The sequence below is a fragment of the Gymnoscopelus braueri genome, assembly GCF_963280865.1.
Source record: "Gymnoscopelus braueri genome assembly, chromosome: 16".
In the NCBI taxonomy this organism is placed as follows: domain Eukaryota; kingdom Metazoa; phylum Chordata; class Actinopteri; order Myctophiformes; family Myctophidae; genus Gymnoscopelus; species Gymnoscopelus braueri.
The window spans coordinates 47398611-47413114 of record NC_137616.1 but is presented as its reverse complement, the minus strand read 5'-3'; the positions used below and the strand labels follow the sequence as shown (position 1 = coordinate 47413114).

General features: G+C 40.1%; 1 protein-coding gene across 1 annotated transcript in view; it reads right to left on the bottom strand.

Moving 5' to 3' along the window:
• The window catches only part of LOC308103027 (uncharacterized protein), a gene marked incomplete at its 3' end in the record, with an annotated part of 32748 nt that extends 22060 nt beyond the window's left edge, over window positions 1-10688 (bottom strand). The window contains exons 1-2 of the mRNA XM_080452879.1: window positions 10525-10688; window positions 5579-5695 (exon numbers count right to left, since the gene is read on the bottom strand). Coding sequence (XP_080309005.1) covers window positions 5579-5695; window positions 10525-10585 — 178 coding nt within the window. The 5' untranslated portion in view covers window positions 10586-10688. The remainder of the gene's footprint in view (window positions 1-5578; window positions 5696-10524) is intronic.
• Between the last annotated feature and the right edge of the window lie 3816 nt (window positions 10689-14504).

Genomic DNA, 14504 nt, shown 5'->3' with positions numbered 1-14504 from the left:
TATTTTAACCAAAGCAAATCACTTACCCTACCTTTAAGCCTATTCTACAGATCTGTCATAGCATTTTTTTATTGTCCAGTCCAGATCGGTGGCACACTTGAGTGAATCAAAGCTTTTCTGTCAGGACGTTTTATTTCCTGGCCAAAAAGTGCATTTTACACAAAAGGTGGGGTTATAAAAGGCTTCCCACCATAGACAATAGGCTTTCAGCATCATAAAACTGCCTTGTTTCAGTGAATATCAAAATCATACTTAGGTTTTCTCAAGTGTAGTGATCCTACTCTCAATGGTTCCCAAACTGGGGGTCGGGGACCTTTTAATTACTTTAGTGCAACATTGTTTTCTCATTCGACAGTAAACAAACCAACATACTGTTTAACGCAGGGGTCTTCAACGTTTTCAGGCCAAGCTGAGAGAGAGTTGAAGCAGGGACCCCCTCTATATTGTATAAAATTGTGTTTCAGATAAACTTTTGCTGATCTTTTTTCTGGCTAAAGTTCTCCTCAGAAAAGGGATGCTAGGGTTCAAGTGGTTAATGTAAAAAAAAAAAATCATATCAAACAAAGATTTGGCGGACCCCCTGTAGTAACTCTGAGGACGTCCTCAAGTTGTGAGTTTGTAGATCAGCTATTTTCACAACATTTATCTGTGGAACCGTGTCAACTAAATGTAATGCCTCAACTCCTAAAATTCCAAGTGCTTGTCAGGGTGGGGGGTCCCCAGTTCAAATATTATGAAGGGGGGTCACAGCCTGAAAAGCTTGGGAGCCCTTGTCATAATGTACACCTGTTCATTTTACAGTCAATGGAAAATGCACTGTTCCTGGTCCAGAGGTTAGCGAGAACTTTCTAATGCTCGGGACTAGAGCTAGCCATAATATAACCCTCATACTGTATTTACTTATTTAGTTTTGTTGATCGCTTTAAAAGTCTAACCTCCTCTTCTCATCTGTTACACAGCTTTTCAAGAAACGGGTCAAGATTGGGCAGAAGGGAGGAGAGAGAGAGGACTTGGACTACCTCAGTGGTGCGGACGCGAACTTTGTCGAGAGTGATGAAGACAAGACTGCCTTTAAAATAACTTCACCAAAGTGGCGCGCCGGACGGCTGTCCAAAATAATGGCTTCATGTCAAACTGCCCTGGATGAAAACCGAAGGAAGTGTGTGGAGCCGAAGTCCAACCGTGTTCGCACAAACTACGAACTCTTCACCAGACAAACCCCCCTGCTGCAGAGGGCAAGCATCACTATCTGCAGGAGAGTGAGAAGGAAGAAGGCGACACTGGAGTGTAAAGCCTTTTAGTTATACACTAATCCACGGAGCGCTGCCCTGTAGGTAGCGCGCCATTGCTGCGGTGTCAGACTCAGTCAGCAGCTGTTGCGGTTCTGTCCGTCTGTTGACGTTACTCTTTACCTGCTTGGTTTAATTACTAAATAACTATACATCTTTGTAAAGTTAGTGTTAGTAAAAGTTAGTAAAAGTTAGTAAAAAGCAGGTAAAAGACTCAAGAGTAACGTCAGTGACTGCAGCTGACTGACACCGAGTCTGACACCGCAGCAATGGCTGCGCCACCTACAGGGCAGCGCTCTGTGGATTTGTGTATAGGCTACTGGACTCCTAAGCTTTTGGAAGGGAGTATAAATGGTTCCAGTTCAGTTTACTTTGTTTGATTGGCTTAGCGGCAGATTTGGACTGGAAACACGTGAAGGTGTCATTATGTTTCTGGTTCAAATCTGATGCTGAGCCAATCAAACAAAGCTATGGGGAACTGAACTGGAACACGAAACATTTATGCACCCTTTCAAAAGCTTCGGAGTACAGTTGTGCACAGTTAACGGTGGTGTGTGTGGATGTTTTTATTTTAATACTGTTTTTAGGAGTACAGTTGTGAACAGTTTAGGGTAGTGTGTGTGTGTGTGTGTGTGTGTGTGTGTGTGTGTGTGTGTGTGTGTGTGTGTGTGGATGTTTATTTTAATATTTTTTTAGCATCACTCACACCCCGTTCCGTTTAAAAAGTCAGTTCAGTTCTCCAGAGACTTCTGCCCAATCTTGACCCGTCGTTCCTACCTTGTTCCTAGTTGTGTGGAGAGGGAGTTTGGAAGTGCGTGTGTGGAGAGAGGGAGAGTTTGAGGTGTGTGTGTGGAGAAGAGTTTTGAGGTGTGTGTGTGTTTTGGAGGTCTTGGCCCCAGCTCTGTTAAAAAATAAATATTGCTCATTTGAAAGTGATTTTTTGTTGTCATTTTTAGCTTAATATTTATCTTCAAAGTAGATCGGCCATGGTTACAGGCCGTATCAATACAATAACCTGACATAATATGCAAGTGGTGTTTGGACTTCAAATATGGTTACAGGTCGTATCGATACAATATCCTGACATAAAATGCAAGTGGTGTTAGGACTTCAAATATGGTTCCAGGTCGTATCGATACAATATCCTGACATAAAATGCAAGTGGTGTTTGGACTTCAAATATGGTTACAGGTCATATCGATATAATATCCTGACATAAAATGCAAGTGGTGTTTGGACTTCAAATATGGTTACAGGTCGTACTTCAAATATGGTTACAGGTCGTATCGATACAATATCCTGACATAAAATGCAAGTGGTGTTTGGACTTCAAATATGGTTACAGGTCGTACTTCAAATATGGTTACAGGTCGTATCGATACAATATCCTGACATAAAATGAAAGTGGTGTTTGGACTTCAAATATGGTTACCGATCGTATCAATGCAATATCCTGACATAAGCTGCAACTGGTGTTTGGACTTCAAATATGGATAGTGGTCATATCTTGACATTGGATATGAGTAACTAATCATCTCCACATATGACAGCTGTCCATTTCTGATGAGATATTTTAGACACTGATTAGAATTATTTCCCGAATATGGCATGTGGTAATATACAGTATCTGGGATGATACACTCCATATTCTATCAAGAATAAAAGTGGTCCCACATCCGTAGTTGATATGCTCCGACCATGAAATATATTTCAAATACTGTTCGGAGAGTATCCCATTTGGATATCATCATATTTGCATCATATCTGGTAATATTCGGGCAACGATATCTAGGGATTCTTGGGTTTTTTGCGCAGTGTGTAATGGTATGTTTAGATAGATGCAGAGGTCCATGCATCGATGTAGTCATATTGTTAACGCTTAAATCGATCACCTGATTCATATCGGACTTTACACCCTCAGCACCCAATAAAGAGAGAGTGCTTCATATATTTCACTGTGGGTTATTAATGACCATTTACATTACATGCCTGGTACTGGGGAACCACGTTGGGAACAGGTGACGGCCGCCTAATGGTTGTGGTAATGCCCCTTTTCTGTGGTGTTTGCTATCGTTTAATTCATTTTGTTTATTTTGCTTTGGTTTGCTGTGATCTATTGGGGTGCCACTACCCTGGGCCCGTCAGCCTGCCCATCTTCCCCCTTCCCCCAGCACTGGCCCATATATGCCCAGTATATTGTATCGTTAACCCACTGTTGTTATTATTCATCCGATTGGATGCATTCTCTTTTTATTGATAACGATGTTGATGATGAGACCCTATGAATGAAATAACCTGTTAATTAAATACAACATTTTTGTACTTTTGTTAAAACACGTTTCTGCCTTGCTTCTTATATTGTACACAAGCTGTGTGATGGCAGTTACATGTCACAGCCAAATGTATACTTTGTCGTACGAAAAATGGCAGATCTACAAGCTCACAATGCGTCGCATCCCCGACACCTTGTGAGCTTGTATATCTGCTATTTTCGACACGCGACCCACTGTACGGCGAAGTATAACTCATGCTTAAAAGGACTGGGGATCTTCTCACAATGATCTCACAATATTGCTTTTCTAGAGCAAAAATGACGTCAATCTGTGATTTTTTGGGCCGACAATGTATTATATATTGGCCAATAGGAATGTTTTGGCATATCGTCCAACCTTAATAACTATCCTGTACAACTTTACTACAGGTTTAAACTACCCGTAAATAAAACCGTATATACCTATCCCATACAACTTTACTACAGGTTGTAAAGCTAATAAAACCGTATATACCTATCCCGTACAACTTTACTACAGGTTGTAAAGTAAATAGAACATTATATACCTATCCTATACAACTACAGGTTGTAAAGTAAATAGAACATTATATACCTATCCTATACAACTTTACAACAGGTTGCATCGTTGCATCAAACAGTCCACGTCCCTCGTCCGTCTCTCGCTGTTCCTCTAGAAATGTTGAAGATGTTTGGGAGGCAATCTCTCTAGGTACTGTAGACCTCTCCCTGTGGTTCTCTGTGGAAATAACCAGTAGAAAGAACTTTTACCTTACATATACCATGTAATCGAATCAAACTATAGATGTTTACCATGTTCTGTTCAGTTGAAAGGTGCAGTCACTAGGTATGCTAAGTGCTAGAATAATTGCCTCCATCCTGCATAGTCAAAATGTGTCGCCTTGTGATGCGTTGTGAGCTTGTAGATCAACTAATTTAGCTATTAAAAAAAAACAAATTAAGTGATTTGTGAGTCCCGGTGTTTCGGAATTAATGGCGGCTAGTTTTCACTTTTCACTGCTAGTAATGTCATGTTGACCCACCAGCCTCTTCTGGTCTTTCATGTAACTCCTCCTGTTCTTCTTTAATCTGTGGAGGTTCTGGTTCCTCCTGAACCAGATTGGGGCTCCGCTCCTCTTCACGTGAAACCTCCTCTTTACACACAAGTACATGCAGGAGGTCTAGGAAAAAGATAAAATGAGACTCTGTAAAAGGTTTGACCTCCACTGCAGTACCTCAGTGACCAGTTGTGGCTGGAAAAAGTATCAACAAGATTACTCTTTGCCCACATCTTACAAATATTTTATGTGATGGTTGTAAAAAACTCTTGTTTTATTGTTTTATTGGATCTTGTTTATTCGATACACGTATTTATTTTAGCTCTTGCTCTTTTGAGCTATTTTGTCTCATCTGTTTATGAAATTAGGTAGCTGATATATTGCACTTTTACTTTAGCGCTAGGTATACTCTTGGTTGCTTGTTTTATAAGAGAATGAACTTAATGCTTCTGGTGATTAGTAGTTTCGTTCCCTACCTATGTGGAATGCACTTATTGTAAGTCGCTTTGGATAAAAGCGTCTGCTAAATGACTGTAATGTAATGGTGCGCTGACTGCAATCTGTACTGCAAATAGTGGCCGTTTTTTGTTTACATTGCAGCTCTCATAGAAGATGCGAGACAAGCTGAATGAGAGGTGAATGAGAGGCAGTCCCTATTATCTTTAAAGTAAATACTTGTAAATGTTAGATCAGTGAGTCTTCTGCAGCTGGTTAGTTAATACTGAAGTAGAATTAACTGCACAGCTTCAGTGAACCCATTAATACTTTTACAAATTACAACCGAACCATCGTCCTATTCATGGTATATTTAGATAGATGCAGGGGTCAAAGCATCGATGTAGTCACATTGTTAATGCTTAAATCGAAAAAATCTTTACACCCATAAGTACCGGCCCACTTTCACCAATAAAATAAATCAAGAGAAAGTGCTTAAAACTTACTGAGATCCAGGTGGTCTTCAGGTTCCTGTTTAAGGTGGTCTTCAGGTTCCTGTTTAATAGAAACAGTCCTGGCTGGAGAACTGATCTTCACCTGCAGACTGGACTCCACACACTGGTCTGGAATGAAGGAATACAATATGCACTTTAATGTGATATAGGACTTTGATGTGATATAAATAAGGACTTTCATGATAAGAACTTTGATGTGACATGAATAAGGACTTTCATAATTAGGACTATGATGTCACATGAATAAGGATCGGGAATTAATTTAATGCATTTTTTTTTTATATATACATTTTTTTAATAATGTTTTTTTATTTGTATTTAATGTTACAAAACAAAAATAACCATGCTCACGTCTTAAAGTCATCCTGGAGCCTTAGTTTTGGTTTAAAATTAGACAGCATATGTGTTGCGTCTGTGTTTTCATAGGCCTGGTTTCTTACTTCTCTCTCACAATCTGGCAACGCGGTACTAGAAGCAGTAGGCTAATGTGGAGGCTACGTCCAGCTGGTGACTCGGGAGTCGGGACAGAGAAAATGTCAGTTTTGGAAGTTTGGAAGTTTTATAAAGTTGAAAGTAAAGGCAGTCTAACAGCCAAATGCAATGTTTGCAAGGCAGACGTTCCGCACGGTGGAAAGAACAGAGCTACGTTCAACACGACAAATCTAATTCGCCATCTGAAAAACAAACACAAACCACAACACGACGAGTACACAGCGGCCACTCAGGTAACGGCACTGAAACAGCTGACACTTTCAGAGACTTTTAAAAGAAAAGAGAAAATGCCCCAGGACAGTGAAAAGGCCAAAAAGATAACAGCCAAGATAGAAGAATTCATCGCGCTTGATGACCAGCCGTTATCTGTGGTGGCGAACGTGGGGTTTCGGGGTCTCATGGAGCAATTGGAGCCACGTTATGAACTGCCTTCTCGTCACTACTTTACAGAGAAAGCTCTGCCTGCCCTTCACAACAAGCTTCGAGGCCACCTGCAAGCCCTGTTAACAGACGTTCCTGCATTTGGATTTACCACAGACATATGGAGTTCTTCTGTGTGTCCAATGTCACTCCTTAGCTTCACTGCACAGTGGATCGACTCCGAGTTTAATTTACAACATGCGACCTTGCATACCCAGAACTTTCGAGGATCTCACACGGCAGATCGTGTCAGAGAGGCGATCGAGGGGATGCTTAACCGTTGGGGAATAGATAAGTCACGGGTCCATGTAATTTTGCGGGATAACGCGCGAAATATGGTGAAAGCCATGGATGATATGGAAGTAATGAGTGTGGGCTGTGTCGCGCACACGCTCCAACTTGCTGTCCATGAGGGTCTACTGTCTCAGCGCAGCGTCATAGACGCACTGGCCACTGCGAGGAAAATTGTAGGCCATTTCAAACATTCCCCGTTGGCCTATTCCCGTCTGGCAGATATCCAGATGGATCTGAAGATGGACGTCAAGCGTCAAGCTCACAAGGCCTCGCGCTGCAAGGCCTTGTGTGCTTGTAGATCGGCAATTGTAGATCGGCTATTTTCGGCAAAGAGGTTGTGTGTAGAGGGAAAAAGAGCAGATCAAGTACAGAGCCAACGGTGAAGTTGACTAAGTATTGAGGGTTTCAGTGTTTAAATGTCTGAAATCAACTAAATCCATTTATTCACACAACACTGATAGTCTATGAAGCTATATGAAATCTATGAAAAGGTTTAATCTGCAACGCAATTCTTGTATACAATGTGTAGTGGGGGTCCCTGCTTCATCTCTCAATCAGCTAGGGGGTTCTTGGCCTGAAAACGTTGAAGACCCCTGTTCTAAATAAACCATTCATCCATCCATCCATTAATTTAATTCATTCAAACAGCCCTCAAGCGTCTACTCTCTCGGGAGAAGACCACTGACCAGGGGGTCAGGACAATGAAGAGCACGCTCCTAGAGGCAGTGGAGACCCGCTTTGCTGAGGTAGAGGAGGAGCCACTGTACAGCATTGCCACTCTAGTGGATCCAAGATACAAAGACAGGCAAGTACAGTAAATTAATGTACAATTTGAATGCTATAATCGTATCTATTATGTTATGAATTATGTATATCAAACCAACCAGTATTCTATTCATTATTCAAGCCAATTTCTATTTTTCTGTCCTTTAAATTTCGGTCTGTTAATGGTTAGATTTTTAAAGTAAGGCAGTTGCCTGACTTAACTGTTATTCTGTGTGATGTCTCTTGTCTTATGTTTTTCTTTGTTGTGGGTAATTCTTACATTTATCTATTTTCAGATTCTTCACAAAGTCAGACACCGGTGACGGTGACAACCTGAGGCTTGCCAAGGATAACCTCATCCTGGAGGTGGCGAAGATAGAGAGGGAGAGGGCTGCTAGTGTAGAGCCAGAGGCAGCAGAGCCTATTAGCAAGACACCACGCCAGGAAGCAAGCAGCAGCCTGGGCTGCATCTTGGACGAGATTTTGGAGGAGAATCAGCTAGAGACCCGGTCCGTGAGTACATCAGCTGATGTCCAGGTACAAACCTATCTCTCAGAGCAAACCAGCCCTAGGAAAAGCAATCCTCTACAGTACTGGAAAGATAATGCTTCACGGTTCCCCTCACTGGCTGCTGTTGCAACCAGGTTCCTCTGTGCCCCCTGCACCTCTGTGGACAGTGAGAGACTCTTTAGTGCAGTGTCCAACGTCCTTGATGAGAAAAGGAACCGGCTCTTGCCTGACAAGGTAGAGATGCTGATTTTCCTTAAAAAAAAACTCCACTTCATTGTGAAGCAGGAGAGTGAGAGTGAGTAAGAACTAAGAAGTAAGAGTGCAGCTCACATTCAAGGGCTGACCGTCCCTTGATTAAAAAAGAAAAACAGTGCCTTGAAGTTTTATGTCCATGTTTACATTTTATATTTTAATTGTGTTACTCCAGTAAGATGGAAATATAATACTTTGTTTATTCATGTTGCTTTTAAGCTGCTGTTGTTCATTTAACACATTGAATGCCAAAAACGGTCCGGACCGTTTTTGAGGGTCCAAACGAGAAGTGCCGAAAACGGTCCGGACCGTTTTTGACCCAATTCTATTTTTATACATGTGGGCCACGTGGGGCGCTAAAACGAAACTTTGACATCACCCAAGGAGTTTCTGAGAAGAAGAGGCTGGATCTGGCTCCATGTCAAAAATCCTTCCGGTCGGCGTTTTCAATGTTATCTCCTTGATTAAAAGCTTAATATCTCCATTTCTTTTTAATGTGGTGGAAACGAGCCGTTTTCGATCGGCGATCACGCTGCAATGGAGGGTCGCGTTGGAAATATTATTGTTCCAGGCGTTAGTCGGGACCCTCCGCCGTCTCGCACGCACGCTTTGTTTACATGCATTTCCGCGTCGGGGCTTCTCACAGCACGAAATGTATAACGCAAGTGGATGGAAGAAATGCTGGCACTCAACGTATAATATTTTAATAAACCTCTGGCACCCAATGTGTTAATTCTAGACTAGTCTTAAACCTAGAATTCTGCACTAAGCCGAATTTTTATTTTCTTTTCTTATTTGTGACTGTCACTGACTGTCAAGCTACCTCTTTCCAGTAGTTATTTGTGTTATGTTACTGCACTATATGCACTCAATTTGCTTACATGGTTATTTTGTGGTGCACCACTGATAAGCTTTATTTAGTTTTGATCCAATGTTGCACAACTGATCCAATGCTGCTGTGAAAAAAAGAAGCTATATCCATGTTGGATAGACTGGATACTGTCATTCAAATAAAAAAAATAACCCTAAGGGACAACTTGAATGCTTTTTTTTCCTTTTTTTGCATAGCGTTAAGATCGGATCGGGAAAAATCGGGATCGGCAGATTCTCAAAATCAAATGATCGGAATCGGATCGGGAGCCAAAAAACGTGATCTGGACATCCCTAACTATAATTACTTCATGAAATAATTACACTAATTTATTATTTAATGAAAGTCATGAAATAATAATTTGTTGAAACTTGACCCTGTTGTACAACGATAGATTACTGATTACTTTATTTCACCTGGCCTTTTAGGTCAGGTTTTTTTTATTCGGCTGGAGATCCGATCCAATGTTGATGGCGAGCCAAAGGAGAAAACCCCCCCTGAAAGATCCACTGACACTTCAGACTTTAAAGGGCCCCCATTTTTTTTTCCTTATAAATTCAATGTATGCTCTGAATTATTATTCTGTTCTAATACAATCTTTAAGTTGAACCTTTGTCTCTGTCTCATTCCTTGGGTTTTACACACATTGAGCTCTCCACCGAACCTAGTCTATACTAAAAGCCGTTATCCTTGTGCAACTGGCTACACTATACATATTTATTTACTTTATCAGTAGGTATAATAATATTGTTGCTGTGAGGTGGAAATCTATCATGTCCAAACTGTAACTTTTCAGGATTCAAATTCAGAATAGCTGATTTTGCTACTTTTGTGACATTGTAGTATGATGAATTAGGGCATTCATTTACCCCAAAAAACTGGGTTAAAATATGGAGATACAAGGTATCTGCCCGACCATATGCAAAAAAGGAAACACAGCTGCTGTAATAGAACAGTGAGAATCATGTAGATCTCAGGATTCACATGGGAACGATGTGGCTCCAATGATGATCTCTGACTTCATGTGACCACATGGATTAAGATTCTACATTGTGGAGACATATTTACATCAATTAGATTCCATAACTCTGTGTGTGTGTGTGTGTGTGTGTGTGTGTGTGTGTGTGTGTGTGTGTGTGTGTGTGTGTGTGTGTGTGTGTGTGTGTGTGTGACAGCAGTGAGACGAGGAGTTAATCTCAGTCATCAAAACGGAGCCTACTGGCCGGTCTATTGATCCCCAAAAACAGATATACAACCAAACAACACCTCATCATGCAAACGCTGTGTCATACCTGCAGTGTGTATTTTGATGTTGTGTATGTAACACACATACCTGCAGTGTGTAGTTCGGTGTTGTGTAGTGTCTCTATCTCTCTCTGGAAGAGGTTGCACATGAACTCTGCAGCCGCACTGAGGCGCTCCAACACAAACACTCTGACAAGCTTCACACAACAAACATCAGCACCACGCTGCTGTTTGTCCAAAACACACAATGATCTCCTCTCCCACCGACGTCATGTGTTCATTTATCTTCAGCCGTACAGACTCCATTGTTTTTACCTCCATTATGAGACAGTTTAAACCTCCTTTATGAGACGGTTTTCACCTCCTTTAAGACATGTTTTTCACCTCCTTTATGACACGTTTTTCACCTCCTTTATGAGACGGTTTGCACCTCCTTTATGACACGTTTTACCTCCTTTATGACACGTTTTTCATCTCCTTTGAGACGGTTTTCACCTCCTTTATGAGACGGTTTTCACCTCCTTTGAGACGGTTTTCACCTCCTTTATGAGACGGTTTTCATCTCCTTTGAGACGGTTTTCATCAGGCGCTATGATGTTCCAACGCAACGAAGAACCAAACTTTCCTTTGTTGTGAAAAACGACACGCTCTACTTCCGGAAGTTCCGGATCAACGTGTTTAACGCATGCGCAATAATGGATCCAGGCACTGTTGCTTTAATGCCTTTCGCCACCTGGTGGAGGAGATGTGTAACTGTCACAATGATAGACAGAGACAGACAGACACAGACAGACAGACAGACATACTGTATACTGTTGTTTAAAAAAAATATATCATCTATGCATACAATAGCCTACATCCATCTACGAAAATAGCCAATCTGGAAGCTATCAACGTGACGAGCTTGTAGATCTGCTTCTGCTAATGTTGTAGAAAAGAAAAGTGTAGAAAGAAACGTGAATAAAATAGCCTACAATATGCAAGTATAATCAATATGGTTTTTAATTTTTCAGAGGGAAACATGACGACCTGCTCACATTATTGAGTTATTTCAAAATTGCGAACAACAGCAAAGTTAACAAATCAAATAATGCTCAAACATATCAACATACTACAGCGTCACAATATTTAATCAAACCTGTAATTACATCTCTCTCATAAGGTAGGCTATGTACAGTGGTTCTCAATCTCAACCTATGGGTCGGCACCCCCAGGGTCTTTGTTACATGTGTGTGATTTTGGGGGGCTGTCCCCAGATTAATACCAAATAAAAAGAAGAAAGACAACAAAGAAAAAGACCATTACAGCATAAAAAGTAATCAACAAACTAACTGATCAAACATTGGCCAAATTGTCAAATAGCATAAAAAAGAGGCAAACATTTTGAAAACAGCCGATCTTCAAGATCACAACGCGAGGCGTTGTGAGCTTGTAGATGAATTGCTGCCCATTTTCCCAGTAGTCTAATCTTTTGTTATACAATGGCTCCTTAATCACTCTTAATCACTCTTCTTAAACATAAATGTGCATGCAGTTTGTGACGCTCCGACAGTATGAACACCTTTGGAGGTGTTGGGGGGAACACAGTGATTTGCTTCCTGTCCATCCATCGTTAAGCAGAGACGATTTTATTTAATTTTATTCCGGTCAGTCTTTCAGGGGCAGGCAAGAGCTCACATGGGCAGGCAACGGTCTGCCTTAATGGTGGGTGGTGGCTATAGGCTTCTGACCTGAAATGAATCAACACAATCAATATGTGTTTAATCCAATAGAGGGAGCCGCACACAACAACACCATGACCAAGACCAGTCTCCCATCTGCAACACATATAGAAAACACACCTGGGCTGATGTAAATATTCATAATTAATGATTAATGTCTGTCTGCTTATCTGAACAAACCGCCTAAATGTATATGAGATATTTATTTGCTCAGTGGTCTTAATTTCTTGCTATTCACTCTGTGAATAATCCATTACAACCGGGAAAGCATCCGTGCCATTTTAGACTTTAGCGTTGTTGGCTATTCAAAAATAGCAGATGTACAAGCTCACAGCGTGGCACTTTGTGCCGCACTTCAAGCTTGTATATCTGCTATTTTTTCAAAAAAAAATCTTGAAAATGATTTTGTTTTAACACAAATCTTCTCTTCTGGGGGTGCCTGGCAGAAAACATATTCAGATGGGGGTCTCCACGGCCAAATATATATCAATTTGTAGGTCCTCCTTGGAACGGAAAAGTCTGAAGACTAAACTGATGGCATTTGAAGAATTGGCCTCAGGTCTTAATGGGATAAACAATATTAGATTTAACTTTTTCCAATAATCATCATGATCAACTGAATTATGGGTGTTTCACAGCTTCTCTGCTGTAAACACCTGAACCAGAATGATGGCATTATTGTCTGCTCTGAGATCTTGATGTGTATGAAGATTACAACACACTCCTGTTGTCATATGTTTATGTTAATTTAATGGCAAGGTGCCAATGAAGGGCTTACTTCCTCTTCAAAAGTGAGTGTGGACCAGAGCATTTCAGTGTTCATTTCGTCATATTTTTCAAATATTTTTGAATAGCCAACGTATAAATGGATAAAGTGGTTAAAATGATCGTGATGCTACTGTATGTTAACTACTTTTGCTGGGACAGATTATATGCTGACGCAAAGAGTAGAAGTAGAAGTCTTATTCCATAGGGGTGAAGTCAGCTGTTAGATTGACAGCTGTGGTCAAATTTAAATGAGCACTTTGGTGTGAGAGAATTTAATCAAATGTGTATTTATTCTACTTGTATTCAACCTTGTTCCACAAGGTTGAATAGGCCTACAAGTAGAATAAATACACATTTGACTACAAACCTTGCCAACACAACCCCAGCCTGTTGACATTACATTTCACATAATTTCACCAAGTCAGGGGACTTCAATGTTTTTCATGCCCAAGATATGTTGTATACAATTGTTTTGCAGTTTAAACTTTTTCATAGTAATAGTATTCAGAGTGTAAAAATAATACTTACTCCAATAATGTACCCGGTAGTAATAGTTTAACCCTCTAAGACCCAGCGTCGCTTTAGAGTAACAATTATATTTTATAAAGAAAGGAGTTTAAATAATTTGTTTTTCTGTAATTTTTTCACCTCTAAATCCTCATTGGGTCCTATTGTTTAGTCTTACAATGACATTGGCCAGGATATTTGCATATAAATACCCCCCACAGAGCCAGGAATCATCACAACTTGAAAAATCTCTGTTGGAACAGATCTCTTTTTTCTCTGGAAGATATTCCTCACAAAAACGTAAGTAATATGCCTGTAATATTTGTTTTGGTGAACATTACAATGTCTAGAACATGTACATATGTTATTATTGTGAAATATATGTCCCAAATTTAAATTATAGCATGATTCATACTTGTTGCTTTTGGTCAACGTTGGGCCCTCTTGGTTGCAAAAAAATACAAGGGCAGGCCTAAAAAAATATGGCTTATTGGTGTTATTATTCATAATGTATACTGTTCTGAGGCCAAATATTATTCATAATTGATCTGAGGCCAAATAATAAACCATATAAATGAATCATTAAGTTGTTTTAGTGAAGTATTTACACATTTGCCATGTTATCCATAAAAATGGCCTATAGGAAATTTTGCTACCTGATGGACCCAACGTTGCTAAATGTCAACATTTGCATAAAACTTACCAAAACATATATTTTTTAAAAACATTATATTTTCCTCTTCTAAATACTCCTACAAGACCATCTGAAAGGTTTTTAATTTTTTTTTGCAAGTACAAATATATCCGGGTCTTACAGGGTTAAAGGTGGGGTATGTGATTTTATTTAGTTAAGATAAGTGTTAAAATGCTCTATATTCTGATAGTAATAATTGCTATATAGAGTGTTTGTTCAGTAACAGGAGTCTCCCCGTCTCTCCACCGCTTTATTAAAAAATATTTTTTTTTTTCGGGGCGGGATGCCAATTTTCTCCAAACAGGATAGATAAATCAGACAGGATATTACATACATAGATAGATACATAGATACATATTAGACAGGTGACATTGGAAG